Source organism: Haliotis cracherodii, unplaced genomic scaffold, assembly GCF_022045235.1.
Source record: "Haliotis cracherodii isolate W230 unplaced genomic scaffold, xgHalCrac1.p SCAF_9, whole genome shotgun sequence".
In the NCBI taxonomy this organism is placed as follows: domain Eukaryota; kingdom Metazoa; phylum Mollusca; class Gastropoda; order Lepetellida; family Haliotidae; genus Haliotis; species Haliotis cracherodii.
In genome coordinates this window covers 48,058,157-48,075,632 of record NW_027266343.1, presented here as the reverse complement: position 1 = coordinate 48,075,632, position 17,476 = coordinate 48,058,157, and the positions used below count along the sequence as shown (strand labels likewise).

The 17,476-nt window shown below is 41.2% G+C and overlaps 1 protein-coding gene across 1 annotated transcript in view; it reads right to left on the bottom strand.

Moving 5' to 3' along the window:
- LOC139453341 (1-phosphatidylinositol 4,5-bisphosphate phosphodiesterase epsilon-1-like) overlaps positions 1-17,476 on the bottom strand; it is a 369,664-nt gene that overhangs the window by 11,341 nt on the left and 340,847 nt on the right. Inside the window, exons 19-34 of the mRNA XM_071235012.1 lie at positions 16,977-17,314; positions 16,175-16,279; positions 15,884-15,991; positions 15,052-15,168; positions 14,207-14,359; positions 13,252-13,360; positions 12,246-12,363; positions 11,216-11,397; positions 10,666-10,779; positions 8,851-8,992; positions 7,331-7,455; positions 5,867-6,030; positions 5,248-5,403; positions 3,600-3,702; positions 1,689-1,885; positions 1,388-1,519 (exon numbers count right to left, since the gene is read on the bottom strand). Of these exons, the coding sequence (XP_071091113.1) occupies positions 1,388-1,519; positions 1,689-1,885; positions 3,600-3,702; positions 5,248-5,403; positions 5,867-6,030; positions 7,331-7,455; positions 8,851-8,992; positions 10,666-10,779; positions 11,216-11,397; positions 12,246-12,363; positions 13,252-13,360; positions 14,207-14,359; positions 15,052-15,168; positions 15,884-15,991; positions 16,175-16,279; positions 16,977-17,314 (2,363 nt within the window). The remainder of the gene's footprint in view (positions 1-1,387; positions 1,520-1,688; positions 1,886-3,599; positions 3,703-5,247; positions 5,404-5,866; positions 6,031-7,330; positions 7,456-8,850; positions 8,993-10,665; positions 10,780-11,215; positions 11,398-12,245; positions 12,364-13,251; positions 13,361-14,206; positions 14,360-15,051; positions 15,169-15,883; positions 15,992-16,174; positions 16,280-16,976; positions 17,315-17,476) is intronic.

Below are 17,476 nucleotides of genomic sequence, written 5' to 3'. Positions count from 1 at the left end.
ATCTTAAATAACTAACTCACTAACAATGTCACAATCTTTACTAACTGACCAACAATGTTGCAATCTTAACTGAACAACACCAATTCTAACTAAATAACCAACCCCCTCGCAAATTAAGCAAACTGACCAACACCGTGGCAATCTTAACCAAATGATCAACAATGTGGCAATATTAACTAACTGAACAACAATGTGGCAATGTTAACTAACTGACCAACTCTGTGGCAATCTTAACTAACTGATCAATACCGTGGCAATCTGAACTTTTGTTTGTCCGCTTGTTATTTAACACCGCACTCAACAATATTCCAGCTACATGACTGCAGTCTGTAAAATATCAAGTCTGGACCAGACAATACAGTGATTGACATGATGAGCATTGTTCTACGCAATTAGGATATGATGACATGCATCAACCAAGTTAATGAGTCTGACCACCCGATCCTGTTTAATTGGTTGCCTCTTTTGACAAGCATAGTCGCCTCTTAGGACAAGCATGGGTTGCTGAAGATCTGTTCCAGCCTTCATGGGTTCAGTCTTAACCAACTGACCATCACCGTTGCAATCTTAACTAACACTGTTGCAATCTTAACTAACACCGTTGCAATCTTAACTAACACTGTTGCAATCTTAACTAACACTGTTGTAATCTTAACCTACACTGTTGCAATCTTAACTAACATTGTTGCAATCTTAACTAACACTGTTGTAATCTTAACTAACACCAACACCGTGGCCATCTAAACTAACTGACCATCACTGTTGCAATATTAACTGACACTGTTCCAGTCTTAAATGACTAACACTAATAGCTAATTACCTAACTCCATTGGAATCTTAACTAACACCAACACCGTGGCAATCTTTACTGACAGTTTAACACCATAACAATCATCATAGCTCAAAGCTTGATACCGTGGCAGTTGTAACTAACTGACTATACCTAACAATTACAAACCTAACTAACACCATAACAAGCTTAACTAACTAGCCAACGGAACCTTAATTAACTAGTGGTTCTATCCCATAGCCATGTCATACCAAAAGATGTTAAAAGATGGTACTTATTATTGTGCCAAGCACTTGTTATTAGGGGATGAAACGTGGATTAGTTGGCTCCGAGTCAGTATACAGTGTTTGAGTGAGGTTTCCATGTTAAACTGTGAAATGGTATCTGGGTGGGCTAGCATTATAAAACAGGCATATGTCCGGACTTGTACAAGCAGAAACACATACACACTTGTGTACATAACAAGTACCATCTTTTAACATGGACAGGGATCGAACCACTGACTTTCCGTTCTTGCAATAATCTTGAATGTGATGTCAAACCCCATTTCACCTCATCGCACTTAAGCAACACTGTCCAACACCATGGGAAACTCACCTGGGTAATGGCATCGTAAACTGTAGTGTCCTGGGTGACCTTGAGAATAACATACTCATCAGGGGCAGTAACTCCGAACACGCTGATGAAAAACATACGACGCCTCAGTCTGGTGCCAACAGGGTTTGCCGCCTTCAAGAGAATAATAAAAATAATAAGAATAATAATAAGAAAAATAAATAATTTATACTATACAGTAAATATTAGATTTATCTTAAGGACAATTTTAGAAAACAGATGTTTCATACATTGCAGATCAACTAAATTTGATAAATATTGTGATCATGTGATCATGTCATACCTGGTCAGCTCGTGCGACCTCTGACAGTTCCTTGACCTTGGCAAAGAGTGACATGCGTCTCCCGGGGCCTGATGCGTGACTGATGTCAAGACTGTTGCATGGCTCAAGGAGTTCCTCCTCGTGTTTCGAGTAGATGAAGAGTGTGGCCAGTTCCAGTGGCTGATTGGACGGATTGCGGAGTCGGACATGACGGTAACCTGCAAATATGTGAGTTTCAGGGATTATGGAAGAGGTACACTTGGTTTGGGGCACTTATTTCGTACACCTCATCACACTAACACCTCTGTTTAGCTTTCCTGAGAGAATTTTGTTGTTTGTTTGTTCGCTGTTTAATGCTCAATCAGCAATATTTCAGCTATACGACGACGGCTTGTAAAATAATAATAAAATACTGATGAGATGGCATGAGGTATACCTGAAACATCGTCACAAATAATAAAGAAGTCTTTATCCATAAAAAAGTGTCATGTATTCATGAATATTTATGTGAAAAAGGCAAGGGTGATATTAGGCTTAAAAAAAAGAAAAGAATTGGTTCTCAGGCGATGACATTTGAAAATATAGTGTGGGCATGCAATGTTTTTGTTGTTGTTGTTGCTTGTACAAACAAGTACTTAACCAAAAAAACAGTTGTGTACCATCAACCTGGGAGAGGGCCTTCCTACATAAACAAACATACAAACTCCTATCGTCGACATGACCATAACACGAGATGCACAGTGAAGCAGTGGGCCAAGCTCCTCACAGCGATAGCCCGTTTGCGGAGCTCTCTGTACTATCGCTGCCACCAGTCAAAACTCCCCACTGTGAATAGGTGGCCCCAACCATGCTTGGAGTTGAACTTGCAACCGAATGACCGTTAAGTTTACAAACAAGTGACGACTGTCGTGACACCGAATACACTTATCGCTGCTAAATTACTTTCTTCGTTTGTTAATTTGAATTTCTGTTTCATTAAAACATTCGTGTTGTTGATATAGTAAGAATGAAAGGGAGCAGTTGGTTGATTTTCCGTTAGTGTGCAATCTCGAACCAATCTGATTATTAAAACAACAAAGTAAATTCATCTGGAAAATATGGTCAGTCGTAAACCTTTTCAAAATGAAATAAGATGGCATCCCCAAAGACATAAACAAAAGTATCAATGTTACTGCATTTGGGGTTAGAGGGCAAATTTCAAGATTCTTGTAATGGCCGCGCCCACACTGGTGGCAGCGATGTTACTGAGAGTGTAATGAAGGTGTCACGAGCTGGGAAGGAGCTTGACAGTGGGCATGTAAAGGGAAGTAACTGTGTACTATATTGGATCCTTGGTTTTTAAGTATTAGGATTTAAATTTCTTTTATGAAAATGGAAATAGTAACAAAATGTGCGGCATAAGTTATGATGATGCTTGCAGTGCCTGAGAACCAAGACTTATTTTTGTTAGCCTGATTTGGATATACTGGAAATTATTGTCACATTCACTGCACATGCTGGAAACAATGACTTAGCTCCCAATTAACAATGTTATTGAGAACTAGTTTTAGTGCTTCCCACGAAGTTCTGTCTCCAGCATTGTCAGGCTGTTTGTTCAAGTTGATCAAGCAGTATGACAGTTGCCAACTGGCATCCTTGTGAAATAATACTTTTGCTTCATGGAAATTAGATCACATGTCAAGCAGAAGTTTGCGAATATTGCAAATGGTATTATTCAATGGAACTGCTATCATCCAATACCACTGTGAAATTATACAGTCTTGGTGTCATGATTGATAATTATAATAATTTAATAGTTTAAAGGTGGGGCAACTTCTACTTATTTCATGACACATTTTAATGACGCACAAAATTCATGATTTAATGTATCTAGTCACTGCTATTGTCGTGTGAGGTTAAGAAATCACGTCATTATCGGAGTGTTTAGCTCACCTGGTCTTAGATACCTCAGAGGCACAATCTTCTGGGAGACAAGATGGCTGGTATTCGTGTCAGTCACCACAAAGCGGATGAAGGCGAGGTCAGCAAATAGCACCTGTGACAACAGCAAAAATGTAAACAAAGGCTGTCGCAGCATGAATTCAAATTACTCAAAAAACAATCTCATTAAAATCAGATCTTAGTTCTCGCTACCTCTAAAAAAAGATCTGAGGACATCCCATTACGGGTCACGTCAGATCGACCCTGCGCGAATCTTGACCGACCAATGGAATGACCAATCAGAAGGCAGCTTTCTCATGCTTTACGTCACTTATTTTAAATTGGCGACTACAATTCAAAACATATTTTGACAAATTCTTGATTACAAATTTGAAACCTGAACAAAAAAACATTCTGGAATGGCTAATAGATGGTCTAGATTGTAAAGATTCACTCGTTAAACCCGTAACTATCGTTCGGAATGCCCCATGTTAAAGTTATCGAGGTTGCATGATTAGAAATCACATTCTGAGTGTCACTTTCATAATCTGGTAAGCGACGCTCTGATTGGTCGGATGAAAGGTCGTTCTGACGTGACACCTAATGGGATGTCTTGAGATCTTTGTTTGGCAGTAGAGAGAACTAAGATTTGATTTGAATGAGATTGCTCAAAAAAGGTTAAGGACCACCTGATCTTTTCATATTACTATAGTTAATCTGTCATAGCACTATTACTATAGTTAATCTGTCATAGCACTATTACTATAGTTAATCTGTTATAGCACTATTACTATAGTTAATCTGTCATAGCACTATTACTATAGTTAATCTGTCATAGCACTATTACTATAGTTAATCTGTCATAGCACTATTACTGTAGTTAAAAATCTGTCATAGCACTATTACTATAGTTAATCTATCATAGCACTATTACTATAGTTAATCTGTCATAGCACTATTACTATAGTTAATCTGTCATAGCACTATTACTATAGTTAATCTGTCATAGCACTATTACTGTAGTTAAAAATCTGTCATAGCACTATTACTATAGTTAATCTATCATAGCACTATTACTATAGTTAATCTGTCATAGCACCATTACTATAGTTAATCTGTCATAGCACTATTACTGTAGTTAATCTGTCATAGCACTATTACTATAGTTAATCTGTCATAGCACTATTACTATAGTTAATCTGTCATAGCACTATTACTATAGTTAATCTGTCATAGCACTATTACTGTAGTTAAAAATCTGTCATAGCACTATTACTATAGTTAATCTATCATAGCACTATTACTATAGTTAATCTGTCATAGCACTATTACTATAGTTAATCTGTCATAGCACTATTACTATAGTTAATCTGTCATAGCACTATTACTGTAGTTAAAAATCTGTCATAGCACTATTACTATAGTTAATCTGTCATAGCACCATTACTATAGTTAATCTGTCATAGCACTATTACTGTAGTTAATCTGTCATAGCACTATTACTATAGTTAATCTGTCATAGCACTATTACTATAGTTAATCTGTCATAGCACTATTACTATAGTTAATCTGTCATAGCACTATTACTATAGTTAATCTGTCATAGCACTATTACTATAGTTCAAAACATATGTGAAACAAGAGTTTGTGGTGATCTTACCTGGAAGGTGAAGACATCATTCCAGATTGGGTTTAGGGCATTTTTTGCAATGACTTTTGTCTTCTGTTTGGCGCAGTCAACTGGGATGCCGATGATCTCCACCTCCACCTGTGTGCTGGCGGTGTGGTTAGGACACACATACTGCCCGGAGATGATCTGAAGACACAGAGACATAGGTCAACCAGCATCTTTTATAAATTCCAAAAAACTCCAAATTTGGCCACCATATCTACATGAAGAAAGTGAAGGTCTTGAGCAAACCAGAGTCCACCTGCACAAAGCATTTCAGAGCTACGACTTTTGTAAGCCTATGCTAAGGTATGGGAGTTATGATCATCTTAGCGCTAAGATCACTGTGTGCAAGTGTCCAGATGTTGTTTCTAAAACAATCTGGCTTCATATTTTACCACTTCAATTTGAAAATTTAAAGTTTCACTGTAAGAAATTTGTTTACCCACACAAAACTTGTTTGGGTAAAGATTCAACGGTGCTCAGAAACAACAGCATATATAAAATATCCACAATGACATAATGGTGCAGCCTAATTATCTACATTTGGAACTACCCATTAACTTCAAGCAGAGAAGAGTCTCTTCAAACAGTTGTGATGCCAACTTACATGGAGCGTGAGAATGGTTGCATGGAGCCCATCAAATTCCTTGTCCCAGGGATTGAAGCGGTTGTACATCATGTGATTCTTGGCCCACATAACTGGCGGCTTTAGTATGTAGCCACTGTGTCCATTCGCTTCAAACATGGCGGTGTTCAGAGCCATAGCCGTATCTGAAGTGACAGAAGCACTCATAAAATAAACCAGTTGCCAAACTGTCAAGTGGCTGAAGAGAACGAAGCTTTCATAAAGGATGAACCCGCTGTTGGTGTCCAGAGATAGGTACAAAATGTCCGATTGGGAATAGTTTGACAGTAGCCCTGGCAAAATGTATTTAGATACACGTATAAAACGATGTCATGCATACTCCGAAGTTGACTGAAGTTTTAGCTTTGTTCAAACATATATAAGTCAGAAGGAACGTGTTCATAGTCATGAAGAATTGAGAACATAAGAGACTTAAAATTGGCATGTAACCATGAAGTTACATGGTGAATTTTTGCCATGAAACAATATATCACGTGACTAACCATGGGTCTGGGTATTCCTGTGGGTACCCGGGTCCTACTCAGTACCCACCCGACCCGAGTACCCGAGTTACCTGTCCCAGCCCTAGTAGCAAGTATTTGAAACTGTAATACCCAAAGTTTAGGTGATAGAGACTCGCATGTCTTTAGAGAAAACCTGACCCCCCTGCCCTCTCTGCCCCCAAAGTGATCCTTTGAGGCATAACTGATGTTAGTTTTACACTAGATTTTTGAATGGGATGGAGCCCCGGACAACCTGAGATGCCAAACCTAATTGAAGCTTTAGAATCAGTGGGGCAAGAAACAGATATTTCATATAAAAAAGAATAAAGTTATTAATACCATGTTCGAGTTCCAAAGTAATATCTTTCTACATGCAATTAGTTCCCTGTCTATACCCGCAAAGATTGATCAACCATTCAAAGATCTTGTATCATTGAGTTATGGATATACTGTATTCGACGTAATAAGCGCCCCGCTCTAATAAGCGCCCACGGCAATATTTGCTAATTTATTGGCTAGTGAATGTTCCCAATTAGCACCCCTTCCAATTGATCAATGTACACAAGACTTTTTTATTCGCATATGATATGCACTGGAGTGTTATATGCACCCTTAATTACGGGCAATTAAATTCTGGAAAAATATATCTGCAGCATATAACCATTTCAGGCTGTCAGAATAAACCACAAAATTTATCTTTTAAGTCTCTTTTTTAACCAAAATAATATTCAAATAAGAGCCCCCTATTTCTAATTTTGAAAGCGCCCTGGGCCCTTATTAAGTCGAATACGGTATTAACGCTTTGAATTGAAAGCATGGCCTTCATTGGTCTCATTGTAAGAAAATGCACATCTGATAACCTCTATGAATGCTGCGGAGTTAACGGTTGAGCTTCTAAAATTCTTTCATTTTTAGGTGTCACTGGATTGTCTCCCTTTCTCACCTTCAGTTTGGTAGTTGAGTGCCACCATCTGGATGCCGAACGCCCAGAATATGACAGGGTTGAAGTTGGAGGAGTCTATCCTCATCCCAGCTGGGTACGTCCGCATTAGCTGCCTCTCTGTATGGGTGATGGAGTCAAGGAGAAATACTCAACATACAGTTTACTATGTATTTACCATCTTCCCGACCGCCTCCGTGGAGAGCGGAAGGTCCAGGGTTCGATCCCCGGGCCGCGTCATACAAAAAGACGTTAAAAGATTGTACTTGTTGTTACCCTGTCTGGCGCTCGGCATTAAGGGGCTAAAACAAGGACTGGTCGGCTCGGAGTCAGTATACTGTGTCTGAGTGGGGTATTCATGTTAAACTGCGGCATGGTATCTCAGTGAGCTAGCACTATAAATCAGCATCAGCCCGGACTAGTACAAGCAGCCACACACACACATACACATGCATGCACGTCGCTATATAAGTGCAATAATCTTGGACGCGACGTTAAACCCAATTTCACCTCACCTCACCATCTTCCCGAAGCAAGGGAATTAACTGACTATAAAAGTCTAGTTTCTACCCTTGCCGAACTAGGCTGCAAACACGGAGTTATGTTTTGGATGACTAACAAGTCTATGCATAGTCCAATCAAAATCGTGTAAAGAAATCGACTTCCGGTTTGTAAAACTGCCGAGCAGATTCAGAATGTGTACTGTCTGTCTGCTGGGCATCAACAGATATTTTCCAAATCTTTTCATGTTTTCAGTCAAGTGCACGCATGATTTGATGCACTTTGTGAAGTAAGACATGTTTTATTACAATATCAGATCTTGATTATCGATCAGACTGTTTGAAGCAAATGCAAGTGATATGAGAGGTGGAATCTGATTGGTCAATAGGAGGGCCATAGGAGGGCCACAACTCGTTATAGCCACTGGTGGCGCTATGATTGAGCCCAGAAATTTCAGCCTGGTTCGTCAAGGGTGGAAACTGGACTTATACTTTTAACTCCCTTGCCTCGGGAAGATCAGTATTTATGTGGATATTTCAGGGATATTCAGGTACATACTATTGATTGGAACAATAAATAGTTCAGGACTAAAACTATACCCTTGTTTGATAGACATTGATGTTGTCAGTTAACAAACGCACCATGCTATCTGAAATTAACATAGCAATCTTTTCATATTAAAAACAAGGCTGCACCAAATCTTACAAAATGTTTCACTTTACGCCGCTTTTAGCAATATTCCAGCAATATCACAGCGGGGGACACCAGAAATGGGCTTCACACATTGTACCCATGTCGGGAATCGAACCCGGGTCTTTGGTGTGACAAGCGAATGCTTTAACCACTAGGCTACCCGACCGCCCTGTTTCACTTTTTAAAAAAAATATTTCAATAGTTTCATTTACTGAATATACATATCAACAGTATTAATCCCATATATTTACACACAAATACAGTTAAATCAAAATCTTATTGATCAGCAAACATGCCCAATATTTATGCAAATAGATGCGAAAGGATATTTGATGACACCGAGGGGGTTTCTCCGACACAGTTGTTTGGCCTTGTTCTCGTTGAGAGACGAAACCAGGTAGCAGGCAGGGGTGCCGTCACATTTCTTGATGCGAGGTATTGAAGCTGGGATGATGAGGTCCACCTTCTCCCCTGAAGCAGCAACAGCATCATGTTGTGAATAGTTCTTATAATGGATGATACGGTAAATTTGCTACATGCTGATTGGCTCGTTAATTGAAATTGCTTTATTAATTTCACTGTTTGTGAAGTGGCTCATGGCAGAGTGACTTCATATGTACGCAATGTAACAAATATTCGGAGATGACATCATCATGTACATGTCACAAAGGACTCAATTTGACCTCGTTCCAACAGTTGACTGAACCGTTGTCTTCATTTGAGATCTAGTGAGTGAGTGAGTAGGGTTTTAACACCGCTTTTAACAGTATTCCAGTTATATCGCGGCGTGTCAGCTTAATGTGGACGGAAAGCCCGAAGTGATGCAGGTCTCAGACGTTTACCACTTTGGTGAAACCCACGAGCACGGGTATGGTGCTGATAAACCTAGAAACATAATCGGGGCGAACCGGGATTCGAACCCACAATCATGGGTTTCTGGGTGTCCAAGGGACGCAACTCTGTACAGCGAATTGCAGTGCCTTAGACGACTGGGCCACCCGTGCCCCCACTCATTTGAGATCATAAAGCCAGCTACATTGTTCATGGGCAATATGGAGAATTACCAACAGGCAACTCAGAATTACAGATTTTCTTCTGTAAACCTTGAAATTAAGGCGAGCGTGAATTAAACGCAAAAAATGCGAGTGGTCTTTGTTTGCATTAATTAAAGTTTGCATTTATGTCTCCAAATGACCATCCAACAATAAGACAGACACACTGGACACTTTGGATAGTGGAAATACCAACTTGAATATAAACAGAAACACGGTTTATTGAGCAGCAGTTGTAACAAGTATATAACAATGTCACTTAAAGAACAGAAATTACACAATAGGCATCCAATGAGTTATCACTGCTGGGGTCAAGAGTTCTACCCACTCTACCCACACATGTCAAACTGGGCACAGCAGTCCAGCAGAAGCCACCCACGCAACTCGGCAGCAAGGGCCGACACGACCTGACACGCATCAATAGGCTTCATCTCACTTATCCTCAGATCTACAGCCTTTGAGACGCATTAATTTCAAGATTTATAGTATCCGTAGCATATTATTGTTGAAAGGTTCTTGCCAAGGCTAGACACATTCAAAATTAATCCATAACTCTTATAGGTTATTGACTAAATATTCAGTCTTATCATTCTGCTATGTGCCATAATGTCAGACATGTTGTCACTGTTACAGAGTTCCTTGCGGGTATATCTACCATAGGCCAGAGAGATGTAATGATTTGTCACATCCAACATATTCCATTCAACAAATTAGATATGTTTTTCATCTCATTTATTAAAAATCTACACATTATGTCATAAAATATTTGCGTATTTTTTCTTTTGTTTACGTTCGTTGTACGGCTCCACATGCTGTCATCAACACCCTACGGCAAGCTAGCGATATGGTCACTTTGATGAATAAAGATATATCGTCCTGCTATGTTGTAGCATATCTATATAACTACGCACAACAATATGCAAAACTGGAAGTGCTTCCATTCGGACAGTCTGCTCTGATTTCAGAATAAGTACGTTTGTTGACAAACATGAGAAATGTCCAGTCATGTGATATGCAAATTAACCTGTGGCAGTGTTGTAATGCTAAGTCACCACTGCTCCAGAGGGTGACAGATAGTGATGACGATGTTACCTGAGTTGATGAGGGTGGGGGTGCTGGGGCTGTTGCCAAGACCGCTTGTCAGGATGCTCTTCCGTATAGGCCCCTTCTTCTGCTTTAGTGACGTGTTCGGACTCAAGGACAGACCTTATCAATATACAAACATTCATTAAGCGCAATATATAACACATTTAGATTTTTAAATGACACTTAAAAGGAAATCTATCTTGAAGTTAATTAACTTTTTAATTGTTATGTAAAATTATTTATGAAGTAATGTAAATTTAAAAAAGTGATAAACTATAAAGATTATATAGGAAGTGATTTATTATAAATACTACATGATTAATCATAAACATTACATATGATGTCTTTGATAGGCATTTAGAATACATGACACTTTTTTATGGATGGCAGCTTCTTTTATTCTTTGTATGACGTTTCAGAGCTACTTCTTGCACCTTCAACAGGTAAAAATTCACCTATTTACACGATGAAATTGACCTGATGAAGGAGCATGAAGAAGCTCAGAAATGTTACACAAAAAATAAAATAGTGATTACACCTGGCAACGTGAACATACCTCTAAACTTGACAGCCTGAGTGTACACAACTAGATCAGACAATTCTTTGGCTATCTGACTTGCTTTCTTGGCCTTGATTTTTGGTGGGGTCTTCAAATCGTGGATTTCCTCACCGAATTGCCAGTCTAATTCAGGGTGGCTCTTGGGGCGTTGCTTCTCCCCAAAGGATTCAGAGTGTTGCCTGAGAAACAAACAAACCAATGGTTGAGAGCATGATAGCATGATAAATGAATCTGAAGTTTCTCCAGCATAGCTTCCTCAAAAAGCATGGAGGGAGGTAGAACTTTTCAAATATCTTTTTCGAGAAAACATTGAAGTCAGCTCTTTAATACATAATGCACAAAACATTTGTTCATTTTATGGCTATAAGTGTCTGGTCATTTATTAGAGGGGTTGGGTGTGGGGGTGGGTGTGGGGGTGTGGGTGGGAGAGAATAAGGAGGGGCAACACAGGAAAAGAGGGAGCGGGTCACCAAAATGTATCACAACAAGTTGACACAGTCCTTTTTTTTAAATACCTCAATACTGGTAATACTGGTAATTTATTATATTTGTGGTGTGTGTGTGTGTGTGTGTGTGTGTGTGTGTGTGTGTGTGTGTGTGTGTGTGTGTGTGTGTGTGTGTGTGTGTGTGTGTGTGTGTGTGTGTGTGTGTGTGAGACTGTGTGTGAGACTGTGTGTGGGTTGGTGGTTGGTTGTTGATGGTTGGTAGTGGGTGGGTGTGTCACATAAAATGGGTGGAGTTGGCAAAATGCGATACCAGCAAAAGACCAATCCAACTGAACCCCCTTCCTCTAAACTAAACTGACAGAGTCCTTAACATAGGTAATCTGTATTTTTTTGGCCAATACAAATTATGTCTATTTTCAGTTTTCATTATTAATATTTCAGTAGGACACAACTTTAGTATGGAAATAATGAGACCATACTACAGTTGTGTCCTATTGAAATACAGATTACCTGTGTTGTCTGGGAGTAACGGCTGGGAGTAGGACAGTGAGAGTGAGTGAGTTAGTTCAGCACTGTCTTACCTGGGACCAAGTTCGCCGAAAGAGTCCATCCTCTGTCGCGACTGCAGCTTGCTTTTGTCCTCCTGGTCCGGTGTAGGGCTATCCTGACTGTCCACGGACCGCCTCATTTCCTTCACAGCTGGGGACAAGGGAGACAGTTTCATCAACAGCCGACACATACCGTATTCGTCGTTATAAGCTCCCCGCTCTAATAAGCGCCCACGGCGATATTTGCTAAGATATTGGCTAGTGAACACTCCCAATTATCACCCTTTCCGAATGATCAATGTACACAAGACTTATTTATTTGTGTATCATACGCACTCGTGTGTTATATGCACCCTTAATTATGGGCAATTAAATTCTGGAAAAATATATCTGTCGTATATAAACAGTTCAGGCCGTCAGCATAAACCATGAAATTTATTTTCAACTCTGTTTTTTCAACCAAAGTAATATTCTAATAAGAGCCCCCTATTTCTAATTTTGAGAGCGCCCTCGGCGCTTATTACGTCGAATACGGTAATATGCTCCAAGTGTTACAAACACATTGCCAACTCTGAGAGAGCATTTGTGAGACACAAGTAAACATCCTCGAATTTGTCATTTATGTAGTATTAAATAACAGTACTGGAGGATTTAAAATTGGTTCATAATAACTGATTATGGACTGAATATATACATGCACCAGATGTTAATATGTATATACTTCTATGTATTTTAGGGGGTCACGGGTGGCCAAGTGGTCTAAGGGTGGTTGCGATCTTTGGGCATGCCAGAAACCTATGAGTCTGAGTTCAAATCCTGTTTCGCCTCGAATATATTCATAGTTTGTCAGCACCTTACCCGTGCTTGTGAGTTTCACCAAAGTAGTAAATGTCCAAGACCTGCATCACTTCGGGCTTTCCTCAGCCATCAAGCTGACACGCCGTGATAAAACTGGAATACTGTTAACAGTGGCATTTAACTCAATCCCTACGTATTTTAGTGAATGTAACTTTAGTTGTATCCATCTATCTCCACCCACCATCAGTGACATCGTCTTCATCCTCATCTTCATCATCGTCGTCATCGAAGTCGTTGATGGAAGTACTTTCCGACGACGCCATGCTGGATGTCCGAGACTGCACAGGAAGCTAGAACATTCATTACAGTCAGGGATAAGCTGGAGAATATCTCATCTAACAGATTTGAAACAATTGGGAGAATAAAGGGGGATAACTCTGTTGTGCCTACCACAATAGTTTAAGTATATTTAAGCCTTATAACTTTAGCTATTGGGACAATAAGGGGGGCAACTGTTACACCTGATACAATGACTCAACAGAAACAACAAGTTTGCAGGTTGTACTTAATTCAGTTAATACAAGTTATGCTGCATTTACGTCATTCTGATAACCAAGATGTTAAGGTAGACGACTCATTTACATATTGTATCATTTTCAAGATCTGCTCCGGAAAGGAGCACAACCACCATTTTTAGTCAAAGTCGTTGCTATGGAAACTTTAAAAATATTTTTTTCAAAAATCACAATCTATCAAAAGGCACCAGTTTACCACTAAACCTATCTAAGTGCCAAGTTTGGTGAAGAAATATTGTATGGGTTTCAAGACCTCCTCCAGGAAACGAGCACTACCGCCATTTTCAGTCCAAGTCAAAGTTGTTGCCATGGAATCTAAAATTCTTTTTTTTAAATTCCAAACTAGACTTATCTATGTGCCAAGTTTAAGATTTCTACATGGTTTTTGAGTTCTGCTCCGGAAATGAAACGTGACAGATGGAAGGAAGGACAGATAGAAGGACGGACAGACGGACAGCACCCATTCCTATATCCCCCCTTCCACTTTGTGGCGGAGGATAGAAATATACACTGGTGTGAGTAAATCTGCTTGGTAACCTATATCTAATTCTGAAATTACAAGAAACATGCAACTTGTTGTACATGGTGATAGAACCACGATAAGTGTGTAGATGGCATTACCTTCTTGATGGCTGCGGTACTCTCGGGGTCCCTGATCTTCTTGTTCTTGATGAGGATCTTGTACTTGAGCTGGTTCGGTGATGGTAGCTGTGGGTCCTCACAAAAGTCTGAGTCAAACAGGAACGTGGTCACCAGCTTGTCACCAAACACGCTCTGGAACAGCAGTGGATTGTAAAACTATACACTATCAAACAATGGTAACATTTGGGCATCTCACGCTCTTTCAACTCTCCAAAACATGAAAAGGTGAAGGAACAAAGTGAAAACATAGGTCTCCATAGGCAGGTCCAGAGGGGGTCCAGAGGGGGGTTCAGATGGGTCCAGAGGGGGGTTTAGAGGGGGTCCAGAGGGGGGTTCAGATGGGTCCAGAGGGGGGTTCAGAGGGGGGTCCAGAGGGGTCCAGAGGGGGTCCAGAGGGGGTCCTGAAGGGGGTCCAGAGGGGGTTCATAGGGGGTCCAGAGGGGGTTCATAGGGGGTCCAGAGGGGGGTCCAGGGGGGGGTCCAGAGGGGGTCCAGAGCGGGGTTCATAGGGGGGTCCAGAGGGGGGTCCAGAGGGGGACCGGATCCCCCTTTTGAAAAACAAATGTAGTAGATTGTAGGCAATAAAATTAACTGAGACAGGATTTTGTTATTTTTGACCCCTCCCTTTCAAAAGTTCTGGAATTGCCCTTGGGCCTGGCTAGGTATTTTCCTGAAAGTCTACAATCAATGTATCTTTCCAAGACCCCAACACATGACCAAAGCACTCAGTGAAAAGATAAGGATTAGGTGTGTTGTGATCATCAAGGAGAAGGAAGGGTGAGTGTCTCAGCAGCTATATATAGCACAAGGAGGTAGTGTCTTACTGTGAATATCTGCGCCATCTTCTGCTGCTGTGGTATAGAGCAGTGGTTCTCTATGGACAGGATGACGGGGTATGGGGACGTCACAAAAGCACTTCGGTTGATGGCTTCGGCAACACCCTACATGATTGAATGATTGAATATGTAGCTCAAACAAATACAGTTACTCACGTGCATTCTCACATGCATGTACACTTAGTCACTTATTTGCTCTGACGTATATCACTCACTCTAACACTTTCTTATTGTCACATTCACTCACTTTCACACTCACTCACTCACTCACTCACTCATTCTCACACCACACCACAGCTCATTCGCTGTCACTCACCCTCACTTTCACCCTCAGTCGATCTTCTCACACTCGCGCAGTGACTCGTAGACTGTACATGATCCTCACTCACTCTCACACCCACTTACTCACTCACTCACTCACTCACTCACACACCCACTCACTCTCACTCACACTCACTCACTTACTCACACACTCACTCTCACACTCACCCACTCACTCTCACACTCACCGACTAACTCTCCCACTAACTCTCACACCCACTCACTCACCCACCCACCCACCCACTCACTCACTCACCCACCCACCCACCCACCCACTCACTCACTCACTCACCCACTCACACACTTACTCACTCTCACACCCACTCACTCACTCTCACACTCACCCTCACACCCACTCAAAGAGACTATAAATGACCCTCCCCTACAATCACTCCCTCTCACTCACTCATTCACCCAGAGATTTTACCTGAACACTCTCACTCATTCTGACAGTCTCCCATCACTACCTCTCCTAGACCACCTGACATATGAGTTTTACCTTAAATGAGATCTTTGTAGTGAGTGTATGTCCGTGGTATATGATGGGCGCCCCATCGTCCCCATCCCAGCAGTCCAGCTCCACACACCGGCATCCCATCAGCAGCACCTGCACCCAGTAATCAAGCTCAGCACATATTGATCGTGTCATTGATGCTATCAGCCAATCCGATAAACTTAGTATCTGGCTTATGCACCGCAAATACCATTTTGATACAGATTTCAAGGGCTAAGTTAATACCTCAGTTTAACTATGAGATGGGATTATCTACGTCATATACTGTACACTGACCTGGCTGTAGAGGTCGACGGAGGACTCCCCCTTGAGCTGGTGGCCGGTGAGATACGTGTTGTGGGATGAGGCGATGTAGTAGTGAGGCAGGGGGTGGTCCATGTCCTGCCACAGAGTGAGTGAGTGAGTGAATTGTCGGAACAGTATTTGTATAAAACAGTGTGATAACTAAATGTCGGAGGAAAGTACACACTGATACAGATTAGAGACAATTACCATGTGGTGAAACCAAGCATGAGGGAGGTGCTGACAAACCAAACGTCATGATCACTCCAGTGAATACTGGATTCAAACCCAGACCAATGGAGCCAGGCATACATTATATCTCTATCCAAATTATATATTTTCAGTGACTAAGCATCAGTCTCATCTTTGACATTGTATGGGCCACCTCCATGGTCTAGTGGTAGAGCGTCCACCCAGAGAATGGAAGGTCCGGGGCTCAATCCCAGGCCGCATCAAACCAAACGCGTCAAAAGATGGTATCTCAGTTGGCTAGCACTGTCAACCGACATCAGTCCAGACTAGTTCAGGCAGCCACACGCACGCACACACGCACGCACACACGCACTCACGCAGGCATGCACGTCGCTATATAAGTCAGATAATCTTGGATGCGACGTTAAATCCCATTCGACCTCACCTGACCTGTATTGGCCCACACCATCAGATCACTGCAGTGTTCATACAAGGGGTAAATGAAGCCTATGGTCAACATGTACTTACGATTACAATAGAAATGGTAAAACAAATAATATAAACAATCACTGTTTACTGTGCACAACCCATCTTGCGTGCCTACCTCATCATTGTGCTTGGTCTTCTCAGGAAGATAAGCAAAGTTATCCTTGTCCATGAGAAACTTGGCGAATCCCTCAAATGACAGACAACAGCGATCTCGCAACATGGAGTCCGGCTCATGGCGCTGGATCAGCTCGATGATCTCATCATCATCATATGCCTCCTCCTGGTAATCCTCGAGGAACTGCCGGAACTCTCGCAGACCCATGCACTTGGTTGGCGTCGTCTCCACCCCAGCAAAGTTGGAGATGATGCTAGACACGGCAAGAACATCGCATATTGTGCGGCGCTGTTGGTTGTCCTGGGTGAGATCCAGTGCATTATTGCGGGTTATTACACCTGTGGAATAAAAAGTAATACTGTTTATATTCTGTAGAACACAGCAAGGACATTATGCTATAACATCTGTGGAATAAACTTTAATACCGGTCCTGCTTTATTAATCATGTTTTGGGCAGAACTGTTGGTTGCCCAGGAAGAGATATCACACATTGTGGCAGC